The following is a 14,271-nucleotide window of genomic DNA, read 5'->3' on the forward strand; positions in this document are numbered from 1 at the left end:
AAAGAGAGAGATAGAGAGAGAGAGAAAGAGAGAGAGAGAGGGGAGGGAGGGAGGGAGAGAGGGAGAGAAAGAGAGAGAGAGAGAGAGAGAGAGAGAGGGAGGGAGGGAGGGAGAGAAAGAAAAAGAGAGCTATGAGAAGAAGAAAGGGATTGGGAGAGGGTGTCTTTTGTTGCCACAAACTAGTTTGTCACACTCACAATCATCATTATTATGGATTGATGGCCAGGCCTTGATCAGGACAGCTTGTATAGGTGACAGTTTGACTTGAGATTTTTCATAGAGTAAAATGCAATCAGGAAGGTTCTATCGAGGGCATACGAAGCTGGTTTCTGCTGGTCAGTAACCGGGCTTATCTTAAGAATCCTGTGCCTGATGGAAGAGGATCCTGGGTGTCTGGCCAGCTCTGTGATTGGATAGAGCAGCTTTGTGGGGTCACTGCTCTGGCCTTTGATATGTGGAATGGGAATCCAGGGTTACTGTTGCAGTTGCTTCTGATATTCCCATGATGCATCGACTTGTCTCTGAAGATGTGGCTTTGTTTTTGTGGCTTTTTGTTGTTACGAGCTATAAGAAACAAACACCTATTTAATTGCCATTTTAACACAATACTGTAGCAATCGTTTCTTATTAAGGAATTATTCAATTGATTGATCGCTGCCATTGTTTTTAAATGATGAAAAGAAAACCATAGAAAATACCAGAAGTGTTTTCTTTGAACAGTTTGTGTACAGTTTTTATTTTTGTATCATTCTGGTGGATGGTCTGGAAATTGAACAACATATTGATAGTATAAGTACTAGCATTACCACAGCTTGTTTTGTATATAATGTAATGTTGGACTGTAAATGATAAATTTATCCAAGTATATTTGTCATCATCCCTGACAAATTATCTTGTATGGTTGTTATAAGACTGAGGTAGTAAAGTAAATCACTTAAGCACTATAGGCCAAATCCTGACACTTTCATCCTTCCTCTCTACTGTCCTTCTCTCTTGTGCTGTCCTTTTCTCACACACTCTGAATTGTGTTAATTCTAATTGTATACAAACGGTCAGAAAAATATTTTGTACCAGCACTTTATTTTTGGGCGGGTTGTAAGGTAGGTGATGTGGTTCCAGTAGTGTGGGTCTATGTGTCGGATGATTGATAGTAAGCTGTTACACTGATAGCATTCCATTGGGCCAGGTACCTGACCCTTTTATTGTTAGTTACATTTGCCCATGCTCTGTTGGCATAGACAAACGTCATAGAAAATGATCGCCATCAATAATCCAGGAAAGTTCATATTAGTGTTTTTGACTGTTTGTGTCACATGATGTGACTCAGAAGGAAGAAAAAAGAGATTGTGCCCTTAAAGGTCACAACCTTGCCATTTCTAGAATAATCTCCACTTTTAATTCTAAGTCACTTTGGTCATAGAATCCCTCTGAGAAATTATCTGGGCTTTAATTCATTTGTTTGTTCACAAATAAGTAAAATTATATACATTTAAAAAACACATGAAATGATTGTAATATTTGTAAATTATATTGCCGTAATGTGTAAAATGTGTCCAAGTTATTTTCTATTATATTATTTTTATGAAAGGTTTTCCTCTGAGAGAACTGAAGTGTCATTTTGTGAATAAAATGCATTTAATAAGCAAACAGCTATATATAAAATAATTATATATCAGTATATTTTTCTTTTATTTCACTGTTCGGTACTGTAAAGTGTGTTAAGATTACAAATAAAGGAAGATTTTTATATTAAAGCAAACATGCAAAGTTTTACTTTCCATTTGTTTCCTTATTTCACAGAAAATGTGAAAACATTCCACCCTGCCTTCCACACTACCAGTGCATATTTATTTAAGATGATTTGACCTCAAGCCATATTTAAATATAGGAATACCTTTATTTAATTTCCCCTTTATTTGATACAGAACGCACATCGTTAGGCAAGCGGATGATAATAGACATGATGGGCTACTGGGCATTCTGTTTGACTTGATCTTCTTGCATGAGATGGCTGCTTCCGACGCATTTACCCAGAATACTCCTCTTCTGATGTTTTCTTAAGTTTTCTCCAATCACCAAGCGAAACACATGTCGCAGTCCAATCAGAGAAAAACACCACATTGTACGTAACCCACGTCCTAAGAGTGTTTTGTGTTGGCAGTGCGGAAGAAGGAAGGGCAGGCAATGAATGATTAGCTTCTCACTCTCTATTCCTCAAATGTTATATTTCTTCTTGTCATAGCAAATGTATCACAAGTTGTTACTCAGACAGTGTAGCCAAATACAGTATTTTTGCTCTTAGTGCTAAGTCTGCCATCGTTAGGCCTATATAATTTAACTAGCCAGATAGCTAGCTAACTAGCTTGTTAGCTTTAGCTACCACTGCGTAAGGCGGAGCTAATAGAAGCTTCTTATTGTTAGGCAAAGGTTCGGCTGTTGGTGAACACTATCTAGCTGTCATAGCAAACGAACCGGGATTTCCGTAAATTTGGGAATTGTGTTGACTTTCCTTTGGACATTTGAGATCTGCAAAAAGCATACTGCACCATGTCTAGTGTGCACATTCTTCTGTTGATGAGCCTGGTGGTGTGCACATGCACAGCGGTGGAGATCCAGCGACCGCGCGGCGTTCCTATAACAAGTAAGCTTGAAGTTTAAGACAGTCAAATGGAATGTTCTTCTTCAATGTACTATCTGACTACTTCAATATACTGTCTCACAACCAAGAGCACGTCGAAATAGCAGTAAACGTTTTTTTCACAGCCTAATCATGTGATAATCATCTGTGGTTTGATTGCACAGAGCGTCAGTTCTATGAAGAAAACAAGCCTTTCACGTGTCTGGACGGTTCTCGCACCATCCCCTTTGATAGGGTCAATGATGACTACTGTGACTGCAAGGATGGCTCTGATGAGCCAGGTACGAGGCTCTCAAAATACAGTAGATATTTGTCTTGGCATACAGTTATCATTGCAAGGGATCAAGTGTTGCTGATGTATTAGGTCTCATAGAAATCCTACTGCCATTCAAAGTATACATCCCTGTTATGAATTTCAGGTACAGCTGCTTGCCCTAATGGCAGCTTCCATTGCACCAATGCTGGCTTCAGATCCACCTTCATCCCTTCTTCACGCATCAATGATGGCATCTGTGGTGAGAAATGCAAATGTCTTCACTTGACCTGGAGGTCAAGGTCAATGCCCCTGTCCTCTGCTGAGTCTTTGGCTTTCATTAAGTCTGTAAAGGTGTGTGACGCACTCTCCCCCCCCCCCCCTCCACAGACTGCTGTGACACTACTGATGAGTACAACAGCGGTGCTACATGTCAGAACACCTGCAGGTGAGCAGTCATAGCAAAGACCTGTGTTGTGCATGAACGTGTTCATTTTTATGAGAACGATGAACTGAACGCAACTTAATGACAAATCATGAATGAGAATGGTGAACACGTTCATATTATCTGGTCTAGCTCAAACGTTACGGAATGTTTTCCTTCTCCTGAGGAGAGACGCTGTCTAAATCGAATGCTTTGCACCATGTCGTTGCTCAGTGCCCGTTAAAAACCGAAACCAACTAACTCGACTTTGCACTAAGTTACCTATGATTTATCGCACACACATGTAGACCAAACAAGCAACGTATTCCAAGACAACAGCTCTCGGTCTCATAACAATGGCAAGTGAAAGCAGAGACGCAGACTCAGCGACTACATCTGATGCACCTTATTATTTTTTGCGGGATTTTTACACACAGTCTGATAAAGACTCCGACAGTAAAAATCTCACCTTTCTATGCAAATTGTGTCCTCCTGCGCTGAAAAAGCAAGTCCGGACGTCAGCCTCATCTGCATTTAATTTAAAACGGCACGTGGAGCTGAAGCATCCAGCTAGCCTGAAAAGTTGTTGATATTTTTTCCTCTGTCCACTCATTTATTTTATCAATTTAAATGATAGAATTTAAGGTCTAAGCTAATATTTGGTTTCACAGCAAGGCATAGCATTATGATTTGTTGTGCCTTTTGTTTGCAGGGTATGAATAAATAAACAGGCAAAATTAGCAATAATAATAAAAAAAAAATTTTAGGAATTGATACACATGAAGTGCTGTTTAAGGCAAGGGGTAGTGATGGATAAAGTAAAAAAAAAAAAAGTTTAGCCTTTAATTCTCACTTTCCACCTTAAAACTATTAAATGAACTGAACTATGAACTAGTTCAGAATTTAAATGGTAATCTATGAACATGAACTATTCATGTTTACGTGTATGAACTGAACTTTGAACTAGTTCATGAGAGGTATCAACTTGCACTACACTGCCTTCCACACACGTGTACAAATTCTGAGTTTCTGGCAATCCTCCATCCAGTCATAGTTCTAATTGTATTGCTGTGATCCTCAGGGATTTGGGCCGCCTGGAGAAGGAGAGCCTGCAGAAGCTAGCTGAGGTGGCTAAGGAAGGTTTCCTGCTCAAGCAGCAACTGATACATGAAGCCAAAAAGGGTCAAGAGGAAAAACAGGTGAGAAAGGAGAACCCAAGCAGTTGTTCGCTCAGGGCACAATACTTTCATCGACTTGTATGAGCTTTTTCCTGTTTTTGTTTTTCTTCTATAGGACAAAGTGAAAGAGCTTCAGATCAAAAAGAAGGAGTGTGAGGAGAAGTTGGAGGTTTATAGAACCATTAAGGAAACTGCAGAACAACCAGAAAAAGAAGCTAAAGAGCGCCACCTAAAGGCCTGGGATGGTATGTAATAGTTAAATGACTGCTGACATTTTGTGGTTCTCGGGCACAGAGGTAACATGTTTTTGTACTGAACAATGCCGTTAGTAGACCCGATAGATGTAAAGAATCACAAAAGAAAATCTAAATGATGATTAACACAAGCAAAGAAAGCTTGAGAGATGGTTTTACTATTGTTTTTAGTTGGGAGTTTGGGATTTTCAATTATTTAAAACAAAAATCGAAAATACATTGCCAACTCTTAATAAAAATGAATTACGCTATCAGAATGGGAACGTTTGCAATGAACCAGTAGAGATGTAGCCTCTGCTAGTTTCTACAGTATAATGACTCAACTCCTTTTGTTCTAATGAGATTGAGCACAGAGACTGAATTTCTGTGATGATTATTGGTTGACAGTGCTTGGGAGAGACTTGACATGGGGGCGGATCCATATGCAGGCTGTTGTTTCTATGTCAACTCTCATTTAGACAGTTAATTGTAAGTGGGGGACAACAGTTGGTAACAACTGAATAAGGAGTGGAGCTGATTCGCCTAAGGGAAAAAAGACACGTCTCTGTAATCAAGGCTACTGGTTAATACATAGTCAATGATTTACTTTGAAAGATACTGGTGTTGTTGAATTGTCATTTGGAATTAAATAAAAATAATCCCATTGTCTTTTTTTTTTTTCTTTTTTTTTCTTTTTTTTTTTCTTTCTTTTGTTCAATATTCTTAGAACAGAAAGAGATTGTTCGCATGGAGAAGGACAAGGCAAGGATGGCCGAGGCTTTCCTGGAGCTGGATGATGATGCAGACGGCTAGTGAGTGGACTTCTGGATCTCGCATCAATTTGTTTCCATGTCATTCAAGAGATTCCTCCGTGGTTGACTAAGGGGTTGGTTTTGTTCATCCCAGCGTTTCTGTTGCTGAGCTTCAGTCCCACCCAGAGCTTGACCCAGATTCCGATGGCACTCTGACAGATGCAGAGGCCCAGGTAAGACACCCTGTCTTGTCTATCTCTTCTCCTCTCTCTGGGATCCTGGGAACACATTCCATCTCGTTACCGGATGCCAGTATAGCTTCTACAGTGGATTTGATCAGATTTTTTTTCTTCTTCCAAAGCTGTCCCAACAGAGCCTAATGCTTATACATGTGTTCTGTTTCCCCAGGAGTTGCTGGGGGCAACCGACAGGGTGGACACGGCGGTGTTTGAGATGACGTGGAGCAGAATCCAAGACAAATACATATCAGAGGTAACCACAGAGTTGCTGATCCACCCTCCGCATCCACGGTTGTCTTGTCAGGAGGGATTTGGGTGACTGTGAGTGTGTGTGTGTGGCACAGGCAGACAGCCAGGCACCAGTGGAGCCCCCCCAGGAGGAGGTGAGGGAGCCCGCCCCCGGAAGCGAACCTGACCACTACCCCGACGAAGACGTCGGCGAAGAGGAGGACGACGACGACGACGAGGATGAGGAAGACGACGAGCCCGAGGATGAAGATAGCAAGGTACGAGCGAGTGTTTATTCTTTGGGGATTGTCTCTGCCTGTCTGTTCTTTAGAGAGAGGGGGGAGGGGGTCAATGAGCTCATGTAACAGCACTTTCACAACTCTAATTTTACTCAGCTCATATGATGTGGATTAATGCTTTGTTGTAGTCATTTATACTAATCTCACTTCAAGAATAATTATCGCGTTGTCGCTGTTTGTACCAAAGACTCCTTTAACACAGTCGGGCTGTTGTGCTTAGACTCCTAAAAGCATGAATTGAGAGGCTTTTTAGAAGCCCTGACAATCACTTTTTTCTAGAAACAATTACACTGCTGGTTGACGACAGTGAAAAGTTATTTAAATGGCTCATGCTTTTGTGAGCATCAGAGTGGGCTCCCTAGTGCAAAAGAAATTAGATTGCCACACAGTCACATGTTGTCAGGAGCGACCAGAGTTAAAACCACCCTTTTAACCTGCGTCTGCTACCCGGGTGATTGAACATCAGTCAACACATTCAATCCCAACAGCTCACCTGTGTGTGTGTGTGTGTGTGTGTGTGTGTGTGTGTGTGTGTGTGGGTGGGTGGGTGGGTGGGTGGGTGGGTGGGGGGGGTAGATTGGTCTGGAAGATGTAGAAGTGACCCAGTGTGTTTGGTGTGTAGATACCTCCCACAGCAACGACTTCAGAGAAGAAGGAGGATGACGACCAGGTCTCCATGCCACCCTACGATCCAGAGACACAGAGCCTGATTGATGGTGAGCTGATTCAGCGCTCCACTTATGTACTCATGACTAAAGCACCTTTTTGAAACAGAGACAAATTGCCTCGGAATAAATGCAGGCGTCCCGTTTCTTTTACTTGATTGGTTTATCTGGACCAAATCCTTTTGTGCCATGCGGCTGTAAGATCGTATAATGTAACCCCTCAGCTGCCCAGAAATCCCGGAACGAGTTTGACGAAGCCGAACGAGCACTCCGTGAGATCGACGATCAAATCAAGTGAGGGACTCGCCGCATTATGGACGACCTGTCTGGCTGTAAATCTGCAGAGGAGAGTCGATAGCAATCTAAATCTGTGTTTTTTTTGGTGTGTCCAGGAATCTGGAGAAGGAGATCTCATTTGACTTTGGCCCCAGTGCAGAGTTTGCTTACCTCTACAGCCAGTGCTACGAATTGAGTACTAGCGAGTAAGTCACATGTCACATGTGTGGTCAAGGCAGTGTTTCGTTTTGATATCCAACTGTGACCCTCTTGTCACCAGCAGCTTTTCGTCATTTCAGGTACACTTATAGACTGTGTCCTTTTAATCGAGTAACACAGAAACCCAAGTTTGGGGGATCGGAGACCAACCTCGGGTAAGAGAGATGACCTCGAGAGAGATTAGTCATTACCTCGTTTTACTGAAGGCTAATATGACGGTAAATAACCACTGTGGTCTCTCTCTGTGTGTCCCTCTCCCTTAGCTCTTGGGGCACATGGGCAGGGCCCGAGGGCAACATCTACTCTCAGATGAAGTATGATCATGGGACAGGCTGCTGGCAGGGCCCCAACAGATCCACCACAGTAAGTGTCCAGTCCAGTCGAATAGTCTAGTTCATTGTCGAATAGTCACATGACGTCACCTGTCATTTCCTGGAGTGCGTTTCTGCCGGCGTGCAATCCTAATGATTTTGCTAAACGCTTGACCGCTTCAAATCTAACTCGGTAGAGCTAAGGAAGTGCAGTGTTTCCCCAAGGATTTTTTTTTGCAGTGGGGGCAGGTCTGTCCGACCCCCTCCCCTCCCCCTCGGCCGAAATAAAGTTTGAACCCTATATTTTGGAGAAGGTAATGTAATAGTGTAATAACAAATGTAATATTGCATATATTTTTGTCCTATTTTCCGTAAAGCAATACAGTTAGGCTACTTAAAGTATGTTCTAAATCGCAGAAATATGCTGCCAATTAATAATTGACGTAACAACTTATTGTAAACTGTCAGTAGCCTAGCCTATCGATCAAGGTACTCGAAAGCATGTACACTGTCGGCTTCATTTGATCTTGATAGGCTAAGCATTCTATAGCAAATAATAACAATAACTACTTCAGCATAATAATGCACCTAAAATACAAACGTGAGCAAGGGCAGCAATCGCTATCAAATCAACAGGCATGCAATTATGCTAGCAGGGGAAGAATACAAACAATGAAAATCACCAGTTAACTTAAATTTGCAATAACTGTAGACTAATACAATAACAGGCTTTAATGAACTGAAAACACAAGTTGTACGACTTACAGTTCTCAAAGGCGCACACACGCAATCTCAACTGTGAAGCGTGTGTCCTTGCTATTCTCCGACATGCATTCTAACAATCACTGCTGATAGACGGCCTAAAATCTTGTACTATTTGATACTATTTGATACCGTGGAGGCAGAAATGTAGCCGTGGCGGGCCTCCACGACAAAATCGACATAGGGGAAACACTGAAGTGTAGTCGTAGGAGCTAGAGATCCAGACAGGGTTGTCCCAGGTACTCAGCTGGTTGAGATGCTGACGATGTGCTGGTGTCAGGTGAAGCTGACATGTGGGAAGGAGACGGTGGTGACGTCCACTTCGGAGCCCAGTCGCTGTGAGTATCTGATGGAGTTCACCACGCCCGCCGTGTGCCAGGAGCCGCCCGGCGCGGACTCGCCCCTCCCCGACCACGAGGAGCTCTAGGCACCCTAGAGCGGTACGTACTATAGAAGCTGTAACACTTTCTGTGTACCTCTGGCTTTGGCCTGACCTTTGGAAGGAAACATTGGTATTTGTTCTTTCAGTAACTTAAAAAAATAATAATAATTCTGTTTCATTGCTTTTTCTAGGTTGTTGTTTTGGGACCACTGTGGGGACAGACCCCCCCCCCCCCCACCACCCTGCTAGGCTACCCACCTTCTCTCTAGCACTTCCATTCTTCTTCTGTTGGTCAGACTTCTGTTTTTCACCTGTTTTGTTGTAACAATCTGATATGGTGTCAGTTAGTGTCCAAATGAATGTCATTCCAACCAAGAAATCTGAATAAAGATGATTTTAAAATGATCTGAATTGGTTTCTTTTATCTCATTTCTAAACACAAATATTGACAGAAATATGCTTTGCTGTATTTAATTGTTAGAAAAAGTCTGAAAAGGTGTAATAAAGTAGCATTTGAGCTAAAGCATAATTAATCTGCTTTAAGCTGTTTAAAGCATGTTGGTATTGGTAAGATTTGGCTCATACCCATTTGAAGCCAAAAATGTAACTTTTCAGTATCACAGAGGCTAATAGTTAGCATTGTTGTAAGGCTTATTTCTGTGCCTGTAACATTTAGTTCTCCAAGGGAGGACTCTCTGAAAATGTTTTGGCATTAAATTCCCCATCACTGTAATTATTAAAACTGGATGCTGTCGTGCATTCATGACAAAACAACAACATGCAAATTAGAAAATTAAGTATAATCTATACATTTTTTAAGCAAATAAACAAGATTGAACAATAAAATCAACTTGGTTCACTCAGATTTGTAACTTTTATTTTATTTTTTTTCTGGCATGTAAAGTACAAATAATTAAACAATTCCATGAAAAAGTCTTCAAGCGTCTTCAGCTGAAATCCCAGTAATAAATATCCTAAACTAAACTGAAAGGTTTATTTTTCTTTGTAACGTTTTGTCTTTGTTCATTTGGTCATGTTTGGAAGTATGAGATTTAGATCTCTTTCTACCGACGTGAATGCCAGTAGGTTTTTTGATCGTTTTCTCCTTTGATTTGTTCTACCATTCCAGGAAAATGTAAGAAGAACATCAATAAGTTACTCTGTGTCCCTTCTTCTAAATAAATAGACACAAAATACAGTTGGTTGAGAAACAGAAGAACCACTGACCCCTTTTCATCCCACATGATCCCCAACCTTCCTTTCCTCCTGCAGCTGTTACTGCTTACAAGCTCGGGACTGTATCTCAATAAGCTCAAGTGGCTTCCTTCTGTTGTCCCCCCTCAATTACCCACACTGGAACTAATGACAAAATGGAGGTGTCCACTTGGAATCAGGGGTCTAATTCAACAATGTCAGAGCAGAGGGAACAAGGAGAGGAAGCCTCCACAGACTATTGAGATACCTCTCATCTTATATTCAGTCATGAACCTCTCCAGCAGTAGGAAGAAAGCATGTTTGGAGCACGTGGAGCCTAAGGCTTCTGCCTGGACCCTGCTGTAGGTCACAGCCTGGCCCCAGGCACCTCCTCACATCCTCACAAGCTCAGGGGTTCTCAGAGTGGCCGGAAAAACAAGACTGTGATTAGATTAAATAATCAAAAGATTTTCATTTAACAAGACAAACAGAACACAGGCAGTAAAGGCATAACATCTAGCACACAGCATGTATGTTTATACACTTCAATTAGTTAAATATAGCAGTGCATTCTTTGACTATGGAGAACTTTTCCAAATCGTACTTCTAAAGCTGTTTTTAATCTATTTGTTCCCTTTTTAAGAAAGAAATGGTGTAACCACAATTTTGGCAAACTTAAATTTTTTTAAACTTGCAAATATAATGAAATAAACCATAAATATACACAAAACATACTTTATACGAGGCAATAATAATAATCATAATAATAATAAATAGTTTTTAAGTTAACAATAAGTTAAAACTACAAGCTTAAAGTCGCCAAATAATACAAGTTTGTTGGCGCTATCTTGAATTTTTTCAGTTTAAATTATTTATGTTGCAACAAAAGCTACCACAGACTTTTACAAACACAATTGAACACAGTTTGATTGAAATAAAATTCTAACTAAGTCTAGAATCGGCATACACTGTAAGAACTGCAACTAATTAAATAATGGAATAAAAATCATAACAAATTGTACCCAATCAAAGCAACCAAATAAAAACTTTGACCCATGTGTGTCCTCTATGGTAACATCAACAACACAAATACGCTAAGTTAACAAGTGAAACTTGATATGTAAAATAAATCAATAAATTACAAGAAAATTATATTCTGAAATTGACATGGGCTAAAACTGATGATATATTAGACAGTATTCCTTTCAAGGTCTTTTGAAATTGCTCTTTAATTCACCCAGATATGCAGTTAGTTTTAGCTTGCATGGTTAGAGCAGTAATTGGGGACTGGAAGGGATTATGGACATTTAGAGATCAGAGCTCTTGGTGCTTTTTTGATTCTCTGTTAATTAATCTGTTCATTAACACTTTTCATTACATTTGATCCTTTCTCTATTCCGCAAACCATTTCAGTGTGACGTTTAATTTCTTTTTTTAAAAATATATATATCTTTTGTTCTCAGTCAATATAAAAACAAAGCACATTGCACTTACTGTTCCATAGGAAAGTTTTTTTGTCTTTTTAAATGATTATTATTGTTGTTCAAGCGGTGCAGTACTGTGGCCTCCTGCCATTTTCACTGTCTCTCTACTGCAGGTGGGAGGGAGATGGGTCTCTGTATTGACTGTTTATGGAGGGACCATTTGGGCTGTTGGTCTGGGGGGGGGGGGGGGTTACTATGCTAGTCTGGATGTGGCCAGCCAGCTCTGTTTTGTTCCCAAGGTTCACCGTTGGACTCTCCCAAGTGCTGCTGGGTCAGCTTTACTTGCCACCTTCTCCAGAGCAGAAGTGAAAAAGGCTTGTTTGTGATTAGATGTTGCTGTTTATTTGTTTTTGGTCGACACTCGGCACACCACCAATGATATTAATCTGGGCAAAACAGGAGATGAAATGGTTTTAAGATGATAAAAGCCAAAGGCAAAGTAGAAGTGGTGCAATGTGAAGAGCATTGGGTTCAATTCAATCTCTGCTGTCTTACAAAGATATTGTAATCAGGCATCAAGGTTGGTGATCCAGTGTACAGACTATTTTATGTGTAATGTTACTGGAATATGGTACACATCGGATGTAATTTTTTTGCGGAGAAATAAACTGTTTCCCTGTTACGAATGTAAGCATTTTGGCTAAGTGATATTCATTCAACACAGAAGTGCGTGATATGCTGTATTACGTTTGGTGTTTTGCATTTGGCAACTACAAACTGATATGAACAACTGTGATAATAAAACTTAATGACGGCACAAAACTCAAAAGGTATCCTCATGCAATAAATAAATGTTGGGACTGATATAGTTAGACTGAATCAAACCGTACTGATAATGAAATTCAATCAAATTCTTTGGCTAAATATGATGTCACATCGTTACAGTCCAGATTGGTGTTATTAAGAATTGCTTTAAACCTCTCTGAGACTGTCCCAAGCAGCCAAACATGTACCAACAGTAACAGGGCCTGTCTTAATGCAGCTTAGTGCTTAGTACCACAGCACGGCACTTCACTGCTCATGATTGAAACAACATTGTATACAATCTTAGAACAACATATACTGTATGTGTTCACCTACACTCACATATTACAGATGCTGACCTGTCTCTATATTATTTGCTAATTGTTGAATTGCGTTGTGTTTTATCCACGTCTTTGTTTTGTTGATTTGTTTCAATTTCAATAGTTTTACTCTCATTTTATACATTTGAACAGTTAAGTTTGTCTGAGATCAAACTTCTCTCCTCCCTCTCCCCTAAATGCCCATCCGTACAACCCATGCTCCGTCCTCCTCTCTCAGAGGAGATCAGAGGGCTTTAAAAAAAGACATGTGGAGTCCCAATTTTACCAAGCTTAAGAATCTGTAAAAATTCAGCACAAGGTCTTGTTCTTTTGTATGTATAAAAATAGATGTATCTAATGTAATCCTTTCAAAGAGATCGTCTTCCTCTTTGGCTAACGCAGCGTTATCAAAAAAAAAAGCTAAATGTCTTGATTACAGTTGACCTTATTTAATCTACTATATGCAGATGTCTTGATATTGTAAGCCAATAGCTCTCCCCATGGAACATACTGTATAAGGTCAAGATGCTGGAGTCCAACCGCCAGTCACCAAAACAGCTGATTTTTGCCACAACATTTCATCAAGGATGCCTTAAATCATTTTCATGCAAATTGAATATTTTGGGAAACGCTATTTTGGTGGTAGTGCCGATCAGATATGAAATGAAGAAATAGAATAACTACTGTCTTGTTTGCTTATATGATTTGTATATATGATATACATGCCCCAGCTAGAATTTTCAGGCATGACTTGTTATCCAATCGATGACGGAAAGAATTATGATGATAATCTTCTTGTAAGGGATTTAAAAGACATTGAGGAGTGCCTGGCAAAGATGAAGGAATAGAAGGAAGTATAAGCCAGTCCTCTCAATTTGCCTTAGGCATGCTGTTTTGTGGAGCCCTGTTTCAGGTTGGGTTTTAGGGTAAAGTGGCTCTGTGATTTGGTGAAATAATTTCTCTCTAAACTCATCCCCCAGCCTCAAGAGATTCACTCAGGAACACTGGTACGATAGGAACTAAATAAATCTGGGACAGCTGCTTGTTGTGGAATCAATTTTCATGAATACAAAACATGGTGTGAAAGTTCAAGGAGATTCTTCAGCTTCAGTGACCAAAATTATTGTGTTACCTATCCCTATGGGAAGGTGGATATGTGAATGTGTCTTCCTGTGGTAAATGTGTGTGCTGTTTTTTTCAGCAGTGGTTTTCTCGTGTGAGACTCGTGTGTTTTGAGGGAATAGTGTGATTGTAAGGCCCATCTAGCTGCTTGTCTCTGTGACCAGTATCCATTACTTCACCAAAATCATATTGGGTCTCAGCTCAAATAGAGAAACGGCCCTAAAAACTAGGTACCACTGAATGCAGAGCTAGGGAACAGTAGTCAACGTTTCTAGAAAATGCTTACATACTCGGCTATTTAACCACCTTAAATATTGAATATATAGTTATATTTTTAATATACGTATATAAGAGAACACTGTTTTTAATTATTTTCCTTTGATCTTAAAAAAAATCACTGATTCAAAATGCCCAAGTGTAAAAAAAGTGACTACGTCTTCTCCAGCAAGATACTGGGAGAGTTGGTTGGGTAAGAGTTTGGGTAAATTGCACATATTTGCTCTTCATTTCGATTTTTGATCATTTTGTTCAGTAGTGGTCATTATTTG

General features: G+C 40.2%; 1 protein-coding gene across 1 annotated transcript; it reads left to right on the top strand.

The window, feature by feature from the left end:
- The first annotated feature begins 2,140 nt into the window (after positions 1 to 2,140).
- prkcsh (PRKCSH beta subunit of glucosidase II) lies at positions 2,141 to 9,264 on the top strand. Its single transcript, XM_084677293.1, has 17 exons — positions 2,141 to 2,641; positions 2,803 to 2,919; positions 3,058 to 3,153; positions 3,282 to 3,339; positions 4,397 to 4,514; positions 4,609 to 4,738; positions 5,454 to 5,538; positions 5,633 to 5,711; positions 5,887 to 5,970; positions 6,062 to 6,223; positions 6,867 to 6,960; positions 7,134 to 7,203; positions 7,302 to 7,391; positions 7,485 to 7,559; positions 7,668 to 7,767; positions 8,758 to 8,917; positions 9,051 to 9,264. Exons 1-16 carry the CDS (start codon positions 2,548 to 2,550, stop codon positions 8,902 to 8,904), a joined length of 1,599 nt encoding a protein of 532 aa, XP_084533419.1. The 5' UTR covers positions 2,141 to 2,547; the 3' UTR covers positions 8,905 to 8,917; positions 9,051 to 9,264.
- The last annotated feature ends 5,007 nt before the right edge of the window (positions 9,265 to 14,271 follow it).

Source organism: Hypomesus nipponensis, chromosome 17, assembly GCF_054491055.1.
Source record: "Hypomesus nipponensis isolate SF chromosome 17, ASM5449105v1, whole genome shotgun sequence".
NCBI lineage: Eukaryota > Metazoa > Chordata > Actinopteri > Osmeriformes > Osmeridae > Hypomesus > Hypomesus nipponensis.